This window comes from Pristiophorus japonicus, chromosome 9 (assembly GCF_044704955.1).
Source record: "Pristiophorus japonicus isolate sPriJap1 chromosome 9, sPriJap1.hap1, whole genome shotgun sequence".
In the NCBI taxonomy this organism is placed as follows: Eukaryota; Metazoa; Chordata; class Chondrichthyes; family Pristiophoridae; genus Pristiophorus; species Pristiophorus japonicus.
Window position 1 is genome coordinate 56,950,544 of NC_091985.1, and position 24,415 is coordinate 56,974,958.

General features: G+C 42.9%; 1 protein-coding gene across 1 annotated transcript in view; it reads left to right on the forward strand.

Annotated features, from left to right (window-relative positions):
- thada (THADA armadillo repeat containing) overlaps positions 1-24,415 on the forward strand; it is a 559,310-nt gene that overhangs the window by 90,368 nt on the left and 444,527 nt on the right. Inside the window, exons 20-21 of the mRNA XM_070889374.1 lie at positions 8,003-8,160; positions 18,567-18,676. Of these exons, the coding sequence (XP_070745475.1) occupies positions 8,003-8,160; positions 18,567-18,676 (268 nt within the window). The remainder of the gene's footprint in view (positions 1-8,002; positions 8,161-18,566; positions 18,677-24,415) is intronic.

The window sequence follows — 24,415 nt, forward strand, 5'->3', positions numbered from 1 at the left end:
GATTGGTAGGAAGTTTAGAAGGGATTTGAGGGGAAATGTTTTCTGGGGGTCTGGAACTCACTGCCCTCAGCACATTTAAAAAAAAAAATACTTGGATGTGCACATGAAGGGCTACGGATCAAGAGCTGGAAAGTGGGATTAGGCTGGATAGCTCTTTGTCGGCCGTGATGGGCTGTAAATGTTTATGGTTCTACGTGTTGCTATCTCCACTAACAGCATTTACTTGCATGCAGAACCTCAGTACCTCTTTCTCCCCTTCAATAAGGTGATACCAGCGGATTTATTACATCAGCTGACTGATGCCATCTGAGAGACATTTCTCAAACTGTAGCCTCAGTCTCACTCATTCCATCTTGTTACAAGAGAAACTTATGCACAATGCCCGTGAAATGCAGAGGACCAGAACAGGCATCCCGCACATTAGAGAGCAGAGCATAGAGTTGCTGACAAGCCACTCTGCTCTAGCTGTGGGAGGTGGTCAGATCAGTGGGGATAGAGGCTGCTGTCTTGGGGGGGCTTCAGTATTTGATAGCTGCCATTTAACCAGCCATCCCACTAATCCTTGATTTCATTGTTTTCTAATCCCTCCACGGCCTCGCCCCTCCCTAACTCTGTAATCTCCTCCAGACCCACAACCCCCCCAACCCTAGAGATATCTGCACTCTTCTAATTATGCCCTCTTGAGCATCCCTGAAAGCATTTGATAAGGTGCCACATAAAAGGTTACTGCACAAGATAAAAGTTCACGGGGTTGGGGGTAATATATTAGCATGAATAGAGGATTGGCTAACTAACAGAGAGTCGGGATAAATGGTTCATTCTCTGGTTGGCAACCAGTAACGAGTGGGGTGCCGCAGGGATCAGTGCTGGGACCCCAACTATTTACAATCTATATTAACAACTTGGAAGAAGGGACTGAGTGTAACGTAGCCAAGTTTGCTGACGATACAAAGATGGGAGGAAAAGCAATGTGTGAGGAGGACACACAAAATCTGCAAAAGGACATAAACAGGCTAAGTGAGTGGGCAAAGCTTTAGCAGAAGGAGTATAATGTTGGAAAGTGTGAGATCATGCACTTTGGCAGAAAAAAATCAAAGAGCAAGATATTATTTAAATGGAGAAAGATTCCAAAGTGCCGCAGTACAGCGGGACCTGGGGGTACTTGTGCATGAAACACAAAAGGATAGTATGCAGGTGCAGCAAGTGATCAGGAAGGCCAATGGAATCTTGGCCTTTACTGCAAAGGGGATGGAGTATAAAAGCAGGGAAGCCTTACTACAGCTATACAGGGTATTGGTGAGGGCACACCTGGAATACTGCGTGCAGTTTTGGTTTCAATATTTACGAAAGGATATACTTGCTTTGGAGGCAGTTCAGAGAAGGTTCACTAGGTTGATTCTGGGGATGAGGGGCTTGATTTATGTGGAAAGATTGAGTAAGTTGGGCCTCCACTCATTGGAATTCAGAAGAATGAGGGGTGATCTTATCGAGACGTATAGGATTATGAGGAGGCTTGACAAGGTGGATGCAGAGAGGATGTTTTCACTGATGGGGGAGACTCGAACTAGAGGGCACAATCTTAGAATAAGGGGCCACCCATTTAAAACTGAGAAGAAATTTCTCCTCATCTGAGGGTTGTAAATCTGTGGAATTCACTGCCTCAGAGCGCTGTGGAAGCTGGGACATTGAATAAATTTAAGACAGAAATAGACGGTTTCTTAATCGATAAGGGGTTATGGGGAGCGGGCAGGGAGGTGGAGCTGAGTTCTTAATCAGATCAGCCATGATCTTATTGAATGGCTCGAGGGGCCGTATGGCCTACTCCTGTTCCTATTTCTTATGTTCTTATAATCGCTCAACCATTGGTGGCCGTGCCTTTTGTTGCGTAGGACCTAAGCTTTGGAATTCCCTTCCCAGGCCTCTCAGCCTCTACCTCTCTTTCCTCCTTTAAGACGCGGCCTTAATTTCTCCATATATGGCTTGGTGTCAAATTAAAAAAATCTTTATAATACTCCTGTGAAGCACCTTGCGATGTTTTACTATGTTAAATTCGATGTATAAATACAAGTTATCACTGGACAAACAGATCCAGGGCCCAGTAGAATGGCAATGGCTGGTGTTTCCTTGCATGAGGCTGCCATTTCTCAGGACAGGCGCACATGCCTGGCATCCAGCCCATCCATTCAAGAACACTATTCGAGTAGCTTATAGGAAGTGGCACCAGGCTGCCCTGACACAGTCTTCAGAGGATTGGCCAGTAGTGGTTCACTAGTAGTGGTAGCAGGAGCATGCTGACATTTGGTACAAAAGGCTCAACTTGACCTGCCTCACAAAAGCAGCCAACCATCCTTGGCCTTCAACTTGACATCTTGGAAAAGCACAAGGTTAGAGGCAAGTAAAGCATGCTTAGGCATCCTGTATAAACACATTGTGAAGGAGTAGTTGGATGGCTAGTATTCAGTGATGAAAGTATTGCATTAAATGGAAAAGTACACTTATTCTGGGTTCAGTTATTCATGAGGTTGTAGTCATACAAGAAAGAATACTTATTTTGTGGAACTTATGAAGACATGCACAATCAGGCAGGGGCAAAGAGGTCTGAGGTGCTGTGAGTTTCTGGGATGTGTAGTGCTTTTAAGGCAATGGGGGAAATGGAGTAATGGCACTAGTCACAAATGGAGACTATTAAACAGATCAGAACACTACATGGATAAGTGGATTTAGGATTCCCCCTTGCAGCCATCGCCTCAGTGATGCTCCTCGCACTGCTTGACTCTGTGCTCCTCGATCTCCAAACCAGTCAGGGCATCTCCCCAGGAATCTCCATGTCCTGGCCACAGTAAGCTACAACTATGTGGGTAACACACTCAGGAGCATATTGCAGAGACACACTTGATCTATCAAGGTCATGAAACTTTTCTTTAAGACCCCTGTGGATTGTGCCTATCGCACTGAATTTAATATAAATTTAAGAGCATCAGTTTGTTCCATTGTGCAAATATAGTTTCTGATTTGACAGAAACAGCAGATTTTCCAAAATATATATTTTTAATTTTCATTTTTTGTTTGTCTCTGTATATTCACAACCTGCTCCCGATTAAAAGACAATTCCAGGTGACTGGGCTGGTCTTGTTGCAGTGAGTGCTACCTTCTGGTCAGTTTTGAGAAAGCACTATTTATTTCTGGGTGGTGCTCCATCTGGTGGCCTATTTGAGAATTAACGCAGAATTGCTGAAAACGAAATAGGAGCCCCAGAATTTGAATTGATGCCACAGACTCGTGCCCATCCATTAGTGCCTACCTTACTACTCCAGGATTATGCTGCTTTATGTGAAGAGCATCTTATTCTTTGATGGAGTATCTATTCTATAGGTCAATATGACATTTTGCTAATTTCTTCACAAGCCCATTTAGAAGTTAAAATCATACATGGCTTAGTTCAATTCTGTGCTTGAAACCACTGGGTGGAGCTGCAACACAGTTAAGCACCTGATATTGTTTATGGTCCCTCATAATGTGAAAGCAGAATTTGTGAACATTTTTCTAGGTGTATTCATTACATTTCTGTAGAATAAGTAAAGTGTCTACTTTCCAGTGTAATAAAACTATAAACCCACCACCCACCACCTCTTTATCTGGAGGATGTTTTAGGAAAGGGCTTAGAAAGAAGAAAGAAAAAAGAAAGACTTGCATTTAGGTAGCGCCTTTCACGACCACTGGACGTCTCAAAGCGATTTACAGCCATTGAAGTACCTTTGGAGTGTAGTCACTGTTGTAATGTGGGAAACACAGCAGCCAATTTGCGCACAGCAAGCTCCCACAAACAGCAATGTGATAATGACCAGATAATCTGTTTTTATTATGTTGATTGAGGGATAAATATTGACCAGGACACCGGGGATAACTCCCTTGCTCTTCTTCGAAATCGTGCCATGGGATCTTTTACGTCCACCTGAGAGAGCAGACGGGGCCTTGTTTAACATCTCATCCGAAAGACATAGAAACATAGAAAATAGGTGCAGGAGCAGGCCATTCAGCCCTTCTAGCCTGCACCGCCATTCAATGAGTTCATGGCTGAACATGAAACTTCAGTACCCCCTTCCTGCTTTCTCGCCATAACCCTTGATCCCCCGAGTAGTAAGGACTACATCTAATTCCTTTTTGAATATATTTAGTGAATTGGCCTCAACTACTTTCTGTGGTAGAGAATTCCACAGGTTCACCACTCTCTGGGTGAAGAAGTTTCTCCTCATCTCGGTCCTAAATGGCTTACCCCTTATCCTCAGACTGTGACCCCTGGTTCTGGACTTCCCCAACATTGGGAACATTCTTCCTGCATCTAACCTGTCTAAACCCGTCAGAATTTTAAACGTTTCCATGAGGTCCCCTCTCATTCTTCTGAACTCCAGTGAATACAAGCCCAGTTGATCCAGTCTTTCTTGATAGGTCAGTCCCACCATCCGGGGAATCAGTCTGGTGAATCTTCGCTGCACTCCCTCAATAGCAAGAATGTCCTTCCTCAAGTTAGGAGACCAAAACTGTACACAATACTCCAGGTGTGGCCTCACCAAGGCCCTGTACAACTGTAGCAACACCTCCCTGCCCCTGTACTCAAATCCCCTCGCTATGAAGGCCAACATGCCATTTGCTTTCTTAACCGCCTGCTGTACCTGCATGCCAACCTTCAATGACTGATGTACCATGACACCCAGGTCTCGTTGCACCTTCCCTTTTCCTAATCTGTCACCATTCAGATAATAGTCTGTCTCTCTGTTTTTACCACCAAAGTGGATAACCTCACATTTATCCACATTATACTTCATCTGCCATGCATTTGCCCACTCACCTAACCTATCCAAGTCACTCTGCAGCCTAATAGCATCCTCCTCGCAGCTCACACTGCCACCCAACTTAGTGTCATCCGCAAATTTGGAGATACTGCATTTAATCCCCTCGTCTAAATCATTAATGTACAATGTAAACAGCTGGGGCCCCAGCACAGAACCTTGCGGCACCCCACTAGTCACTGCCTGCCATTCTGAAAAGTACCCGTTTACTCCTACTCTTTGCTTCCTGTCTGACAACCAGTTCTCAATCCACGTCAGCACACTACCCCCAATCTCATGTGCTTTAACTTTGCACATTAATCTCTTGTGTGGGACCTTGTCGAAAGCCTTCTGAAAGTCCAAATATACCACATCAACTGGTTCTCCTTTGTCCACTTTACTGGAAACATCCTCAAAGAATTCCAGAAGATTTGTCAAGCATGATTTCCCTTTCACAAATCTATGCTGACTTGGACCTATCATGTCACCATTTTCCAAATGCGCTGCTATGACATCCTTAATAATTGATTCCATCATTTTATCCACTACTGAGGTCAGGCTGACCGGTCTATAATTCCCTGTTTTCTCTCTCCCTCCTTTTTTAAAAAGTGGGGTTACATTGGCTACCCTCCACTCGATAGGAACTGATCCAGAGTCAATGGAATGTTGGAAAATGACTGTCAATGCATCCGCTATTTCCAAGGCCACCTCCTTAAGTACTCTGGGATGCATTCCATCAGGCCCTGGGGATTTATCGGCCTTCAATCCCATCAATTTCCCCAACACAATTTCCCGACTAATAAAGATTTCCCTCAGTTCCCCCTACTTACTAGACCCTCTGACCCCTTTTATATCCGGAAGGTTGTTTGTATCCTCCTTAGTGAATACCGAACCAAAGTACTTGTTCAATTGGTCTGCCATTTCTTTGTTCCCCGTTATGACTTCCCCTGATTCTGACTGCAGGGGACCTACGTTTGTCTTTACTAACCTTTTTCTCTTTACATACCTATAGAAACTTTTGCAATCCGCCTTAATGTTCCCTGCAAGCTTCTTCTCGTACTCCATTTTCCCTGCCCTAATCAAACCCTTTGTCCTCCTCTGCTGAGTTCTAAATTTCTCCCAGTCCCCGGGTTCGCTGCTATTTCTGGCCAATTTGTATGCCACTTCCTTGGCTTTAATACTATCCCTGATTTCCCTAGATAGCCACGGTTGAGCCACCTTCCCTTTTTTATTTTTACGCCAGACAGGGATGTACAATTGTTGTAATTCATCCATGCGGTCTCTAAATGTCTGCCATTGCCCATCCACAGTCAACCCCCTAAGTATCATTCGCCAATCTATCCTAGCCAATTCACGCCTCATACTTTCAAAGTTACCCTTCTTTAAGATCTGGACCATGGTCTCTGAATTAACTGTTTCATTCTCCATCCTAATGCAGAATTCCACCATATTATGGTCACTCTTCCCCAAGGGGCCTCGCACAATGAGATTGCTAATTAATCCTCTCTCATTACACAGCACCCAGTCTAAGATGGCCTCCCCCCTAGTTGGTTCCTCGACATATTGGTCTGGAAAACCATCCCTTATGCACTCCAGGAAATCCTCCTCCACCGTATTGCTTCCAGTTTGGCTAGCCCAATCTATGTGCATATTAAAGTCACCCATTATAACTGCTACACCTTTATTGCATGCACCCCTAATTTCCTGTTTGATGCCCTCCCCAACATCCCTACTACCGTTTGGAGGTCTGTACACAACTCCTACTAACGTTTTTTGCCCTTTGGTGTTCTGCAGCTCTACCCATATAGATTCCACATCATCCAAGCTAATGTCCTTCCGAACTATTGCCTTAATTTGCTCCTTAACCAGCAATGCTACCCCACCTCCTTTTCCTTTTATTCTATCTTTCCTGAATGTTGAATTCCCAGCCCTGATCATCCTGGAGCCACGTCTCCGTAATCCCAATCACATCATATTTGTTAACATCGATTTGCACAGTTAATTCATCCACCTTATTGCGGATACTCCTTGCATTAAGACACAAAGCCTTCAGGCTTGTTTTTTTAACACCCTTTGTCCTTTTAGAATTTTGCTGTACAGTGGCCCTTTTTGTTCTTTGCCTTGGGTTTCTCTGCCCTCCACTTTTCCTCATCTCCTTTCTGTCTTTTGCTTTTGCCTCCTTTTTGTTTCCCTCTGTCTCCCTGCATTGGTTCCCATCCCCCTGCCATATTAGTTTAAATCCTCCCCAACAGCACTAGCAAACACTTTGACAGTGTAGCACTCCCGCAGCACTGCACTGGAGTGTCAGCCTAAATTTATGTGCTAAAGTCCCTAGAATAGGACTTGAACCCACAACCTTCTAACTCAGAGGTGAGAGTGCTATCCACTGAGCCACAGCTGACACTAAGTTGGATAATTTGTATAATATTGCCTAATGTCTACAACTCAAATTATGTTTTTAACAAAATCATCCTGATAGAATTAATTACTGAAAATTAGTGGAAACATCTGTCTTTGATTATTAAAGATACATATTTTGGATGACTTTCTCTTTGCCAACTTCTTCGGAGAAAAAATTTAGATGACCATGACATAAAGTTGACCACAGTTGGATAGGTTTCTGAAGCTGTCAAATTATAAATTTATAAAGCATTGCGCTGTATAATTTCTCTGTTCGTCTTTATTTCTATGTACAGTGAAAATAACTGTGTTGTCTGGGTTCAGTGGTGCTATGTGTTGGGTGCCTCCATCTATTGCGCGCAGTGTAGTCTGATAATGATTTTGGGTCCACAGTACACCACATGCTGAGTTCTGTTGGGGAGATGCATCTTCATTGGGAGGTAGTGAGGGAGGGAGAGAAAAAATTGAAAGTGAGTTACACACTCTGCCTTTTGGTGGCTGACTCGAGCATTACTGGAGCCCTGTTTGTTTTCTGGGTTGGGGAGTGTGCACAGTGTGGACTGTCCTAGAGACAAATTACATTGAAGATAGACATCAATAATTGGAGATCTCAAATATTGCTCAGTCTTATTATTTTCAAAGAAAGGAACAGTAGCTGTAATTGCCTCCATCGGGCTGTTAGAAAGTGGGAAAGAGACATCGACAGTGTGTGTGTTGTATTGACGAGTTCAGTAATGTGTCACTTTTATACTTTTGTCTCTATTTACCATATGCAGATCAGACGGGCCAGTCCTGCCAGGTTACTGCCCAGATGGTTCTCGTATGTTGCTGGAGAAGTATGAAGGAAATCTCCTTGCTTTTAGGATTATTGTGTCAAAATTTGCCTCTTCAGTCCGCACCTGGCTCCAAGGATGGACTACTGACATTCCATCAGGTATAATTTAAATCCCTTTTTAAATATGATGATGTATGTAATGTTTGCATACAGAAATCTTTGAAGATGGCAGGATAAGCTGAGAAGGCTGTTAAAGAAGCATATGGCATCCTTGGCTTTATTAATAGAGGCATAAGAATTAAAAAGTTAGGATGGTAATGTTGCACCTTTTATAAATCACTGGTTAGGCTTCAGCTGGAGTATTATGTCCGATTCTGGGCATCGTATTTTAGGAAGGATGTCAAGGCCTTGGAGAGGGTGCAACGGAAATTTACTGGAATGGTACCAGGGATGAGGGAGTTCAGTTGCGTGGAGAAACTAGATGGAAGTTACTAATGTTTTGTTTATTAAGTAAAACAAACCCATTTGCCTTAAGTTATATTAATGTATTGCTAATTAAGAAAATAATTGCTCTGCTTCCACTGGCACAAGCCAAATCACCTGCCATAATGGCAACAGGATCCAAGGCATCAAATGTAATGCAACATTTCAAGAACGGTAAGAGGTGGAAATAGATAGCTGAACAAGCGTATGTTGTAGGTTTCCAATCCGAAATTCAAAGGGGACGGAGCTCTGACATGAAAGCGCGAACGTGGCACTTGACAGAAACAAAGGTTTCAGTCAAATTTCAGATGAAAATCTTGCAATGGAAAATCTACATAAACTGCACTGAACACTGCATTGTTTGATTTGGAATGAATATTAAATAAAGTATATCTTTGTAATGTTTGAAATTAAGTTATTTTGTTTACTATTGTAAAAATGTGCAAAAGTGACAAATAATGGATGATGTTTAAAGAATGTGATGAATTGTAATGCAATTAAATTCTAAAATCACCTTTAATTTACAAATCCGCCGTAGGGTTACACGCTGAACTTGTTAGCCCCTCTGCCATCGAAGAACTAGCTCCTGATGCCACACACCTGGCCTACTTTGTAGGTACTCGGGCAGTTCTGAACGGCTACGTCCTGGAGCTGTGACGAGGAGGACTGCTCTGTTCCGACAAGTGTAATAAACATATTAACTGTGGAGCAAACCTGCTTTGCCGAGCCTTATTACATAATATTGTGTCATATTACTCTGTATCTGGTTGTGACCAGACTGCAGAATAGCATGGCCTGATGCAGTCGGCAAATGGTCTCCTCTAGCAGTTTCTGTATGGTTGGCAAGATGTTGAGCCTTCATCTGCCCACTACGGCTGATGTATTCTCTGGTCTCTTGGGTTAGATGCTCCCCTTTGCATGGTGCATCCTCCCCTGAGAGGACAGACGCACCAACATCCCCAGCATTGAAGCACTGACCACACTCGACCAGCTCCGTTGGGCGGGCCACATCGCCCGCATGCCCGACACGAGACTCCCAAAGCAAGCGTGCTACTCGGAACTCCGACACGGCAAGCGAGCCCCAGGTAGACCGAAGAAACATTTCAAAGATACCCTTAAAGCCTCCTTGATAAAATGCAACATCTCCACCGACACCTGGGAGTCCCTGGCCAAAGACTGCAAGTAGAGGAGGAGAATCCGGGAGGGCGCTGAGCACCTCAAGTCTTGTCGCCGAGAGCATGCAGAAATCAAGTGCAGGCAGCGGAAAGAGCGTGCGGCAAACCAGGCTCCCCACCCACCCTTTCCTCCAACGACACTCTGTCCCACCTGCGACAGAGACTGTAATTCCCGTATTGGACTGTTCAGTCACCTGAGAACTCACTTTTGGATTGGAAGCAAGTCTTCCTCGATTTCGAGGGCCTGCCTATGATGATCATACATTCCAGTGCTGGTGCTGTACAGGATCCTTTTACAGATAGAATCCTCCTGCTGATGAGCACAGTGTAAGGTCTGGATCCCATGTTTTCTGGGGATATGGTGTGCTCTGCCTTGGCACAGATCACATTTGTCTGACGTTCTGGATGTGACTGAGGATGCGGAAAAATCATTTGTGGAGATACAAAAAGGATTTTAATTGAGTTTGGACTGTGCACAAGCTACATGTTCAGACCAATCCTGGAGACTCCAAACTGATATTTAATTTACTTCAGTTACAGCAAACAAATGTGAACATTATGTGTGATTTGTAACACTCTGCCAAATATCATTGGCAGGCCTACTCTGTAGGTTATTATGGACATTATTGTAATATTCTTGTTGTTTGGCTGTGAAAAGAACTGCAAATGCCTGAATTGGAAGACTGAAAATGAGGTTGATTTGCTGCCAAAAAGCAGTGTTTGCATTTGAAGTGTTATTTTGCTAATGCAAACAGTCCAGTCTCACTGAAACTCCCAGGTCTGTTTGACTTCTTCACCGTTTGTCATCCTTTTACTGCTTCCATAGCAATAACCTGTGCTTATTTGCATAAGTCAGGTGGTTGATTACAACTTGTTTCACCAAGTAAATTTTAATAATTTTAACTAACACTCAATAGATGTCTTAACTTGTTGCCATAGTCATTTAAGTGGCAGTGGATCAGCAAAAATAGCTGAGAGGTTAATATGTCAAAGATGTCTGAAACTTATGGTCTGAAAATGAGCCAAAAGATTTTGTTGTAGTTTTTGCCCTTTTAGCTCTTAGGCATTCAAATGAGCCTGCCAGCACCTTGGGCAACTGACTTGTCTTTGTTGCACCCAGATTGCTGAGACCCGCATGGGTAGTACATGCTGAGAAGGAGATGACTTCACTGCCTTCTGCTAAAGTCCGTTCTGACATTTAAAAACATTAAAATTTTGTATGAAGTGTATTTCTCTGACTGTTGTATTAAATTATGGAATCCATCCACTCAACTGATTTAAATTAAGAACATAGGATCGGTGCAAGTTTTAAAGGATATCTATTTTATAAGTACACATCCTGGATTGTGCTTTATATTTACTCAGTGGGGAACTGGGAGACCAATGCTCTCCATGTGCTATCGGTTCTGCTGTTTACCAGTATTGTCTTCATTTTTGGTGAACTAACTTAATTTGTAGATTATCATATTCAATTTTTTTTTAAATGTGAGTTAAGGATTGCTGTACATAGATTAAATGAAATATTTAAGTGAATAAAACATTTTCTTAGTTCGTGTTTTAATGATGAATTGGACTCTATGAAAGTGAATTGGCATCTATTGTTTTTAATAGTGTAGCTGAAGGCTCAATATTGTGAGATGCTATGAGGACTGACTGTACAGCTCTGCACAATCTTCAGTGATGCAAAGTTCACAAAGTCATTTCAAAGGATTATTTTTCATGTTGAGTGTGCAGTGCCTTGATTCCGTAACCTGTTGTGAAACTGTTTGGCTAACCCTCAGTCAGCTATTTAAGTCCCTTTGCTAATGTCCTTGTGACACTGCTTCCAACTGTCATTAACCTTCGTAGCACTATGTCTCAGCAACCCGAGTTCTACATTTTCTTTTTTAAACTGAAAATATAGATGGTGCATATTTTAGTTGATATAACAAATGATGCAAATGGAGATACAGGACTACAATTACATATATACAAGGTTATAATTCGGTTTAGAGCAATAGTAACCAAATTGAATTAGGTTCCAGCAGTGAATGAATGAACAAATCATTTGCCCTTTTTGAATGATGAATTGAAAATCAAGAGGATGTTCTGATCAGAGGAGCTGCTCTTGATAGAATCAGAAATTCCGGGATGAATAATAGCTTCTGGAAATCTTATATATTTTTCCATCAATATTCTCCCCATCCCTTTTGAAGGCTCCTTGCTGGGTTTCAGCTTTACAGGCCCCAGTCACCCTTCAATACCTAACCTGGGTGCCTAGTCTCCCAACATTTGAGCCCCGATCATTCCAGCCAACCCCATCCTATCCTCACATGCATCCAAGTGTCTACTTGCAGCAAGTAACAATTGGGTTAAACCTAACTGTAACCTTGACTGACTTTCCAAACCCCTCTCATTAATCTAAGGGTCCCCAAAGCCAATTGTGGCACCCAAGTTTCAGCCTGGCCGAGATCAGTGAACTCAGCACAAACTGGGGTTGAACCTGGGACCATCCTAGCCTCTATGGTTCAGTCACTCGCTCTCTTAACCAGCAGAACCATGTGGGGACATTGAAAATCATACCGAAGTACTTTGAGCATTGTTCAACCATCATTATTTTTAACTGGGGTTAACTGTAATATGACCTTTCCAAGTTGACTCTCATTTTGCTGCACAAGGGCCCATCAATTACATAAGAATTTAAAGTTGGTATGTTCACATCATTTCCTTCCAGTTGGGGTTGGGAAGGGTTTGTTTGCAATTACCTGGTTCTCTATTTTTTTGCAGCACTATGTGGTTCACCAACTACCATGTAGATTGATGAGGAGATAAGCTTTAAACAGATGTTTTTTATAGACATAATTCAAACAGAACAACTCCCATAGTTACAAACTAAAATTATTCTGATTTGGAAGTAGGTTGTGAGATAATAAGTCATTTTATATATTTTTTTGCATGGCATTGGTGTGACTGAAAGTTCAATTTTCCACACTTAGACTGCAAATTGTGACAGGTAATTGAAAAAAGCTGCTTATGCGGGATAATTAAATTATGTGGCAATTTCCGTAATGTGCTTAAAGTATTGAAAGAAAACTTATTCAGATAGGCGTAAATACCTTTAGTTCTTAAAGCTGAGAAACCAAGCAGTTAAAAGCCAATTATTGAAGTGCTTAGAGTGCAGGAACCAAAATTGCCGTTCCCTGTGGTGTACATTGGTCTGGCATTTAAATGTCTTGTCAAACTTGAATTCTTGTTATTAGCAGAAAGTGAATTAACGTACTGTGCAAACTGTTGAGGCTGGAGGATTTCTTGCACCTCTCGGTGATTTTTTAATAAGCACTCTTTTGATTAGATTGTGTTAGCAGGCATAAGATCTCCAATATGACTAATGTTTCAGAAATAAACTAGATGATGTCCAACAACAAATCACTTGTCACTGCACTTGAGAAACCCATTGTAAGGCCAAACCACTGTTTACATTCAGGTCATTTGTGGTTTTTGCTGTAAGATTATTTCAATCTAAAGCTTTGTAACTGGGTTATTGATGTAAAATATGTGGTGCATTAATACGTATAACATTTCAGTGGCATGATTTTTAACAAAAATAAGTGCTTCATTTATACTGGTCAGTGATATTTCTTATTACTGGAAATCTACTTTTAAAACTAATATAAAGACTGAAATAGAGAGGTCTGAGAACGGAGTATGTTGTTATGCCCAATAAAAAGGGCAATGGTTTTTGTTAATTGGAAACGAGAAAACTCAGAACTTCAATGAGTACTTTGAGGAAAATTGTTACCTTGATCCCATAGTATTCTTCAATCACATTAAGTAAAGATACAATTTAACGGGAGAGTGGTGGTGCAGTCTCCAACGATGTCACCGCAAGATCCTACAAATCCCCTGGGAGGACAGACGCACCAACATTAGCATCCTCGACTAGGCCAAGATCTCCAGTATTGAAGCACTGACCACATTTGATCAGCTCCGCTGGGCAGGCCATGTAGTTCGCATGCCAAACACGAGACTCCCAAAGCGAGCGCTCTACTCAACTCCTTCACAAACGAGCCAAAGTTGGGCAGAGGAAACGTTACAAGGACACCCTCAAAGCCTGATAAAGTGCAACATCCCCACTGAAACCTGGGAGTCCCTGGCCAAAGACTGCCCTAAGTGGAGGAAGTGTATCCGGGAGGGCGCTGAGCACCTTGAAAGCATGCAGAAATCAAGCGCAGGCAGCGGAAAGAGCGTGCGGCAAACTTGCCCCACCCTACCTTACCCTCAACGGCTATCTGTCCCACCTGTGACAGGGACTGTGGTTCTCGTATTAGACTGTTCAGCCACCTAGGGACTCATTCTAAGAATAGAAGCAAGTCTTCCTCGAATCCGAGGGACTGCCTAAGATGATGATGATGGTGCAGTAAATTCAAATAATGTATTTTTACTTCTACAACCCAAGCTGATGCCATCCCAGTTGTCTGTTGCATCCGATGCATATTGATGGCTACAAAGGTCTCAAGTGAAATTAACTTAAGCAGCCATAACCCATCCCCATAGCGCACAACCACCCTTAATTTGGCAGTGATGACAGTCATACTCGAACTGGGAGACCTGGCGTGAAAAACCGGAAATGTCACACTGATAGAGGAGCAAAAACTTGACTCAGTTAAAAGTTGGGGCAGATTTATGGAGCTTTGCACTTTAGCCAGTGTAGCAAACACAAAACTGTTGGACACTGAAGGGCAAGAAATGTTGTATTGCTCAGTATTGATATCCCTCAACTCAATTCGCCAGAAATTCACAAAAAATTCAGCATTTCTTAATATATATCTATATATAAACAATTGCAGTAATAGATTTACCATGCTAACATTCCTAGCTTGATGCAATAATAAATTCAGGGACAGGCCAGTATTTTTGATGGAAAGTTGAGTTTTACCTTATTTACAATTGTGTTCTGGTCAGGTCTATTTAATTTTTTTTTAAAGAAAAAGTTGATTTTAACGTCGTTATCAATGGTCTTAAAGCATATTAACTAATCGGACTTTAATCTCTAAATTATTTCAATGGTGGCATTTGTGGTTACCCTTGTTACTGTGTTAAATAACTGGATAGAGGCAGCCTGAGCGTGTGTTGAACTTGTGACACCATGCTGCTCCCAGGCTCTCTTAAACTGATAGATTAAATGAATAAAATGCTGTTAAAAGGGATAACTAAAAGATGCTAGTAATAGTACAAAAGTCTCCTTTTATAAAAGTTAAAATTATGGGGCAGTTCAATAAAACATATTTTCCCTGCTCTTGGAATAATGAATGAGAAACATGTTAAAAATAAAACTGGATGAATGTCAAGTTTTTTTGGGTGTGCATGCTAGAAATTTGAGATGGATGGTATTTATAAGAAAATCTATCTTTGCATACTGTTTCCCCCCCCCCCACCCCCCAGCAAAAAAAAAACTGGCACAACTGCCTGATTGATGTGAACTAAGTGATAGAAATTCAGACTGTTAAACTATTGGATTTACTGTCGGGTAACGACGGGAGTTTATAGATTCTGTGCAAGAATCTTGCACCAATGTGTACGTTGTGTGCTGGGATCATTTTTGTTGCCATTGATAGTTTAGGCTTTGGTAAATTTATAACCTATTGCTTGGACCCAACATGCCCAGCCCTGCCTTTTTGAAATTATACATTTTTTGGGCTAATCAAGACTGAGAAACTCTTCAAACAAATTTGAAAGGGTACCTACGGAGTAATATGACACAGGCTTTTGCCTGCTGTTCCCTTCATCCATCACAATCGATGGGAGACGGAAAGATGTTTTCTAACAAAGAAAAAGGGACAGTTGTAGCAAATCGCTTGTGTGCACCTCCCAGTGAATCATTGCAATCCTGAGGCAGGTCAGCCTGTCCACATCCTAGATCAGGCAATTGGGCAGATGCAATAGGGACTTGAGGGGGAAAAAGTGAGTGAGTTGGGGGAACAAGAAAGACTAATTAGAAAAAAATCTGTGAAACGGTATCTTTCTTATAAAATGTCTATCTTGAATTCTATTTTAGTTGGTGAGCTGTATGCTACATTTTATAAGCATACATTTAAGTGACATATATTCTGGGACAAATTTGGTTTTTGATCTTTTTTTTAAATGTATGCTGAAATAAAAAAAATAGTTCCCTAGTCCAGCTAGCTCAACTAGTTTCGTCAACCCGACTCTGGGTGAGTTGGAGTGATGGACACAAGAATGAGCTTGTCATGTTTATCACTGTGTAACTTTCTTGGTAACAATTAAAATACAGGCGCATTAGAACTCTTTCCCGCTGCATTTTAGTTACCATGTCTACCTTCAAAATGGCAGCCTGGTACATAGTAGGCCATGGCTGCCATTTAGAAGGGAGACCTGCTACTCCATTTCGAATTGTGATAAAATATAAATGTATGCATTGCATATTTCTACTTGCCGTTTTATCAGTAGTGGATTGCAGTGTGAAAACATACAGTTTCTTTAAATCCAATTTCTTGCTGAATCATCCTGACTTCCGGTCAAATAAATTGTTGGTGAGTAATTGACCATTTAGATATTCAACACAGTCAAATTGATTTGTAATTACTTGGGTGCAGCTGCAATGTGAAGTAAACATCACAGTATTCAATAAGTGGTGTAACAGAGAAAATGTACTGAATAGATTTATCCTGCTTTTCTTGCAATATTGAAGTTTTTACACAAAAAAACCAAAAGACCACAGCATAACTTCACCAATGATGAAACTAGTTTTGTATAGCCTTCTCTAAGCCCATTTCTTTGGTCACACCTTTAGTTGTCCCTTTTAATCGCTCCATCCTGGTTCTGAGCCTATTTTCCTTGTATCTATATGTGAAGCACGTTGGGATGCTTATTATATTAAAGATGACTTATAAATGAATTCTTCTTGTAACTATTTCAGTGAAAATTCTGCACCAAAATATTTTTCTCAGATCATGCTTTGGGGACTCATCATCATAGGCAGTCCCTTGGAATCAAGGAAGACTTGCTTCCACTCTTAAAATGAGTCCTTAGGTGGCTGAACAGTCCAATACGAGAGCCACAGACTCTGTCACAGGTGGGACAGATAGTCGTTGAGGGAAGGGGTGGGTGGGACTGGTTTGCCGCACGCACCTTCTGCTGCCTGCGCTTGATTTCTACATGTTCTCGGCAATGAGACTCGAGGTGCTCAACGCCCTCCCGGATGCACTTCCTCCACTTAGGGCGGTCTTTGGCCAGGCACTCCCAGGTGTCGGTGGGGATGTTGCACTTTATCAGGGAAGCTTTGAGGGTGTCCCTGTAATGTTTCCTCTGCCCACCTTTGGCTCATTTGCCGTGAAGGAGTTCTCAGTAGAGCGCTTGCTTTGGGAGTCTCGTGTCTGGCATGCGAACGATGTGGCCTGCCTAGCGGAGCTGATCAAGTGTGGTCAGTGGTTCAATGCTGGGGATGTTGATCTGGTCGAGGACACTGATGTTGGTGCGTCTGTCCTTCCAGAGGATTTATAGGATCTTACGGAGGCATCGTTGGTGGTATTTCTCCAGCTACTTGAGGTGTCTACTGTATATGGTCTATGTGTCTGAGCCATGCAGGAGGGTGGGTATTACTACAGCCCTGTAGACCATGAGCTTGGTGGCAGTTTTGAGGGCCTGGTCTTCAAACACACTTTTCCTCAGGCAGCCGAAGGCTTCACTGGCGCACCGGAGGCGGTGTTGAATCTCGTCGTCAATGTCTGCTCTGAGGCTCCCGAGGTATAGGAAATGGTCCACGTTGTCCAGGGCCGCGCCGTGGATCTTGATGACTGTGGGTCAGTGCTGCACGGCGAGGACAGGCTGGTGGAGGACCTCTGTCTTACGGATGTTTAGCATAAGGCCCATGCTTTCGTGCGCCTCAGTAAATGCGTCGAATATGTCCTGGAGTTCAGCCTAGGGACAACATTTCTGTCTTTGCCCTTTTGGATTTCTTTCACTCTCGTACAACGGACCGTAGACGTGCTTATATTCTTGAATTGTGGGTGGGATTTAAAATCTTGTGTGAATTATTGCCAGTTAATACATAACCATTAACTCAAACTGTTATTTGTGCAGGTTTAAGAAAATAGATATTGCATTTGTGATGCTTTTTCTGATTGTGTGATCCATCTTACTTTTCAAGATAATGCTTGATTTCATGCACAATCTTGTTTGTAGCTGTTCGCGTTTATATATTGAAAACCACAACGAATGAAAAGATTAAAATAGATTGAGGATCTGCATTTTGCAATGGTACTACCGTTTGGTTTCCATGTTTAGTAACTCACGATGGCAAAGTATATTTTGACATTCAGTGAAAGTAAAAAGGCTGTGGTTTGTTTAGAAATCCACGTTTAACAGTTCAATCGATCTGTGCAACCTTCAGGGTTAAGTACTGCAACCATTGTAAAACACATTTCATATAGTCTCTGATTGCAGTAGTTTGAGATGGCAACAGTATCATGGGTCTGCTGGGAGTAACTTAAACCTGAAGCAAACTTGTGAGGTTTTTTGTCACCAGAAAGTGCCAGTTCACAACTTTTTGGGATTGACACCTCATGAGGGGATCATTATCAAAATCCCCGAGCTTTCTTTTATTTAATAAATAAATTGAAAGGCCTCTTACAAGAACTTTTATAAGGTCAAAAGACAATGTCCTTTTGTGCTGCAGACTCACACCCACCAGATACAGCCTAAATTACTCTTCAGTCTCTTAGCAGCTACCCAAGAGAAAGAGGTTTGAATTTTATTTGTCTTGGGTAGGTTCAACTCGAAGGCACAAAGACTGACTACTTATGTTCCATTCACTGGAATGGGCTTTATCAGAAAAAAATGGCTGTGCTTTGCATTATTTATCACCAAACAATGAATTTAATTTGTGAACATTTTTCTCTTACTACATAGATCGGCGAAATTGGAGAGTACTTTAAATTCCAGCTTCTACAATCTAGGCATAGAGGTGCATTTGAGCTAGCATACGTTGGATTTGTAAAGCTTACTGAAATGCTGACCAGGTAAGTGACAGCCAAGCTAAGTGGTTTTTTTTTAATTGAATATTTTTATTTTTATGATGATTGCAATCAATGGCAGTTTGATCACTGAGGTGTTGGCTGATTAGACTTCATGAATAACCTCATCAGCAGCACAAATGGAGTACTTCACAAACTACTTTTATATTGCAGATTTGGGTCTTGGGAGAGTGAGCTAACTCTCTCCCGCATTAGCCTTTGTAAATCTGCATGCACAGACCGACGGTGACATTTTGGTCAGTTTGCACGTGCAAGCCCTGATTTTAATCCTGCCCGTTCAGCAGGAATAGTGCAGGTAGGAGGTTGAAATGGCAACTGGACACCACCTGCTGTGACCCTGACATGTTCCTGCTCCCTGCCACACCCCACCACACCCCAGCCACTTTAACTCCCGAGTGTTTTGGAGCATTGTGGCTGCCCGCCGCAGGCTACCTGGGGCCTCTTTAATAATCAAATATCAAAGCCCAATGATGTCATTCTGGTCCCGATGTGACTTTAACTGGGGATCAAGACTGTGATGCACAGTGCTGAAGCCTCCAGGGAAAGGTGGTGCAGACAGGATCCCAAGGCTAAAAGCAGCCCAAGTGAGAGGTGGTTTGCATATTTTAAGGATTTCCTTGTGGGTCAGGATAGAATAGAATCATAGAAAAATTCCGACACCGAAGGAGGCCATTCGGCCCATTGTGTCCGTGCCGGTCGAAAAAGAGCAATCCAGCTTAATTCCACCTACCAGCACTAGGTCCCTAGCCCTGTAGGTTATGGCTCTTCCATGAACTTGTATCAATGTGATGAGGGTTTCAGCCTCTACCACCCTTTCAGACAGTGAGTTCTAGACCCCCACCACCCTCTGGGTGAATTTATTTTTTCCTCATCTCCCCTCTAATCCTTCTACCAACTACTTTAATCTATGCCCCCTGGTTATTGACCCCTCTGCTAAGGGAAATCGGTCCTTCCTATCCACTGTATCTAAGCCCCTCATAATTTTATGCACCTCAATTAAATTTCTGCTCAGCCTCCTCTGTTGCAAAGAAAACAGCCCCAGCCTATCCAATCTTTCCCCATAGCTAAAATTTTCCGGTCCTTGCAACATCCTCATATCTCCTCTGCATCCCCCCTAGTGCAATCACATCTTTCCTATAATGTGACCAGAACTGTACACAGTACTCAAGCTGTGGCCTAATTAGAACATAAGAACATAAGAACATAAGAAATAGGAGCAGGAGTAGCCATTTGGCCCCTCAAGCCTGCTCCGCCAATCAATGAGATCATAGAAACATAGAAAATAGTTGCAGGAGTAGGCCATTCAGCCCTTCGAGCCTGCACTGCCATTCAATGAGTTCATGGCTGAACATGCAACTTCAGTACCCCATTCCTGCTTTCTCGCCATACCCCTTGATCCCCCGAGTAGTAAGGACTACATCTAACTCCTTTTTGAATATATTTAGTGAATTGGCCTCAACAACTTTCTGTGGTAGAGAATTCCACAGGTTCACCACTCTCTGGGTGAAGAAGTTTCTCCTCATCTCGGTCCTAAATGGCTTACCCCTTATCCTTAGACTGTGACCCCTGGTTCTGGAATTCCCCAACATTGGGAACATTCTTCCTGCATCTAACCTGTCTAAACCCATCAGAATTTTAAATGTTTCTATGAGATCCCCTCTCATTCTTCTGAACTCCAGTGAAGACAAGCCCAGTTGATCCAGTCTTTCTTGATATGTCAGTCCTGCCATCCCGGGAATCAGTCTGGTGAACCTTCGCTGCACTTCCTCAATAACAAGAATGCCCTTCCTCAAGTTAGGAGACCAAAACTGTACACAAAATACTCTAGGTGTGGCCTCACCAAGGCCCTGTACAACTGTAGTAACACCTCCCTGCCCCTGTACTCAAATCCCCTCGCTATGAAGGCCAACATGCCATTTGCTTTCTTAACCACCTACTGTACCTGCATGCCAACCTTCAATGACTGATGTACCATGACACCCAGGTCTCGTTGCACCTCCCCTTTTCCTAATCTGTCACCATTCAGATAATAGTCTGTCTCTCTGTTTTTAACCACCAAAGTGGATAACCTCACATTTATCCACATTATACTTCATCTGCCATGCATTTGCCCACTCACCTAACCTATCCAAGTCACTCTGCAGCCTCATAGCATCCTCCTCGCAGCTCGCACTGCCACCCAACTTAGTGTCATCCGCAAATTTGGAGATACTACATTTAATCCCCTCATCTAAATCATTAATGTACAATGTAAACAGCTGGGGCCCCAGCACAGAACCTTGCGGTACCCCACTAGTCACTGCCTGCCATTCTGAAAAGTACCCATTTACTCCTACTCTTTGCTTCCTGTCTGCCAACCAGTTCTCAATCCACGTCAGCACACTACCCCCATCCCATGTGCTTTAACTTTTCACATTAATCTCTTGTGTGGGACCTTGTCGAAAGCCTCCTGAAAGTCCAAATACACCACATCAACTGGTTCTCCCTTGTCCACTCTACTGGAAACATCCTCAAAAAATTCCAGAAGATTTGTCAAGCATGATTTCCCTTTCACAAATCCATGCTGACTTGGACCTATCATGTCACCTCTTTCCAAATGCGCTGCTATGACATCCTTAATAATTGATTCCATCATTTTACCCACTACCGATGTCAGGCTGACCAGTCAATAATTCCCTGTTTTCTCTCTCCCTCCTTTTTTAAAAAGTGGGGTTACATTGGCTACCCTCCACTCCATAGGAACTGATCCAGAGTCAATGGAATATTGGAAAATGACTGTCAATGCATCCGCTATTTCCAAGGCCACCTCCTTAAGTACTCTGGGATGCAGTCCATCAGGCCCTGGGGATTTATCGGCCTTCAATCCCATCAATTTCCCCAATACAGTTTCCCAACTAATAAGGATTTCCCTCAGTACCTCCTCCTTACTAGACCCTCTGACCACTTTTATATCCGGAAGGTTGTTTGTGTCCTCCTTAGTGAATACCGAACCAAAGTACTTGTTAAATTGGTCTGCCATTTATTTGTTCCCCGTTATGACTTCCCCTGATTCTGACTGCAGAGGACCTACGTTTGTCTTTACTAACCTTTTTCTCTTTACATATCTATAGAAACCTTTGCAGTCCGTCTCAATGTTCCCTGCAAGCTTCCTCTCGTACTCTATTTTCCCTGCCCTATTTTCTTTGTCCTCCTCTACTGAGTTCTAAATTTCTCCCAGTCCCTGGGTTCACTGCTATTTCTGGCCAATTTGTATGCCACTTCCTTGGCTTTAATACTATCCCTGATTTCCCTTGATAGCCACGGTTGAGCCACCTTCCCTTTTTTATTTTTACGCCAGACAGGAATGTACAATTGTTGTAGTTCATCCATGCGGTCTCTAAATGTCTGCCATTGCCCATCCACAGTCAACCCCTTAAGTATCATTCGCCAATCTATCCGAGCCAATTCACGCCTTATACCTTCAAAGTTACCCTTCTTTAAGTTCTGGACCATGGTCTCTGAATTAACTGTTTCATTCTCCATCCTAATGTAGAATTCCACCATATTATGGTCACTCTTTCCCAAGGGGCCTCGCACAACGAGATTGCTAATTAATCCTCTCTCATTACACAACACCCAGTCTAAGATGGCCTCCCTCCTAGTTGGTTCCTCGACATATTGGTCTAGAAAACCATCCCTTATGCACTCCAGGAAATCCTTCTCCACCGTATTGCTTCCAGTTTGGTTAGCCCAATCTATGTGAATATTAAAGTCACCCATGATAACTGCTGCACCTTTATTGCATGCACCCCTAATTTCCTGTTTGATGCCCTCCCCAACATCACTGCTACTGTTTGGAGGTCTGTACACAACTCCCACTAACGTTTTTTTCCCTTTGGTGTTCTGCAGCTCTACCCATATAGATTCCACATCATCCAAGCTAATGTCCTTCCGAACTATTGCATTAACCAGCAATGCTACCCCACCTCCTTTTCCTTTTATTCTATCCTTCCTGAATGTTGAATACCCATGGATGTTGAGTTCCCAGCCCTGATCATCCTGGAGCCATGTCTCTGTAATCCCAATCACATTATATCTGTTAACATCTATTTGCATCGTTAATTCATCCACCCTATTACAGATACTCCTTGCATTAAGACACAAAGCCTTCAGGCTTGTTTTTTTAACACCCTTTGTCCTTTTAGAATTATGATATAGTGTGGCCCTTTTTGTTTCTTGCCTTTGTTTACTCGGCCTTCCACTATTGCTTTTTACCTTTCTACCATATGTTTCTGACTCCATATTACTTCGCCCTATCTCGCTGCATAGGTTCCCATCCCCCTGCCATATTAGTTTAAACACTCCCGAACTGCATTAGCAAATGTTACCCCTAGGACATCAGTTCCAGTCCTGCCCAAGTGCAGACCGTCCCTTTTGTACAGGTCCCACTTCCCCCAGAACTGGTTCAAATGTCCCAGGAATTTGAATCCCTCCCTCTTGCACCACTGCTCAAGCCACGTATTTATTCTAACTATCCTGCTACCTCTACTCTGATTGGCACGTGGCACTGGTAGCAATCCAGAGATTACTACCTTTCAGGTCCTACTTTTTAATTTAACTCCTAGCTCCCTAAATTCAGCTTGTAGGACCTCTTCCCGCTTCTTACCTATATCGTTGGTACCTACAAGTACCACGACAACTGGCTGTTCACCCTCCCTCTCCAGAATGCTCTACAGCCGCTCCGAGACATCCTTGACCCTTGCACCAGGGAGGCAACATACCATCCTGGAGTCTCGGTTGCGGCCGCAGAAACTCCTATCTATTTCCCTTACAATAGAATCCCCTATCACTATAGCTCTCCCACTCTTTTTCTCACCCTTCTGTGCAGCAGAGCCACCCACGGTGCCGTGAACCTGGCTGCTGGTGCCTTCCCCTGGTAAATCATCTCCCCCAACAGTATCCAAAACGGTATATCTGTTTTGGAGGGAGATAACCGCAGGGGACTCCTGCACTACCTTCCTGCTCTTGCCTTGCCTCTTGGTCACCCATTCACTATCTGTCCTAACCCTTACCTGCGGTGTGACCAACTCACTAAATGTGCTATCCACAACATTCTCAGCCTCGCGCGTGCTCCAGAGTGAGTCCATCCGCAGCTCCAGTGCCGTCATGCGGTCTGTCAGGAGCTGCAGCTGGACACACTTCCCGCACACACAGTAGTCAGGGACACTGGAAGCGTCCCTGACTTCCCACATAGCACAGGAGGAGCATGACACGGGTCCGAGCTCGACTGCCATGACTTAACCCTTAAATTAATTTACTTACTAAAATTTACTTAAACACCAAACAGCTACTTTGTAGTTCGCTGCCAATTAAACCAATTTAAAATCAGTCTAAAAGAGAGTTATACTTACCAGTCGAACAGCCATGGCTGATCTTCTACCTCAACTCTACTTGCCTGCACTATCCCCATATCCCTTGATTCCCTTAATATCCAAAAATCTATTGATCTCTGTCTTGAATATGCTCAACGACTGAGCTTCCACAGCCCTATGGGGTAGAAAATTCCAAACATTCACAATCCTCTGAATGAAGAAATTCCTCCTCATCTCAGTCCTAAATGGGTGACCCCTTATTCTGAGACTGTGACCAGTGGTTCTCGACTCCCCAATCAGAGGAAACATCCTCCCTGTCAAGCCATGTAAGAATTTTGTATGTTTCAATAAGATCACCTCTCATTATTCTAAA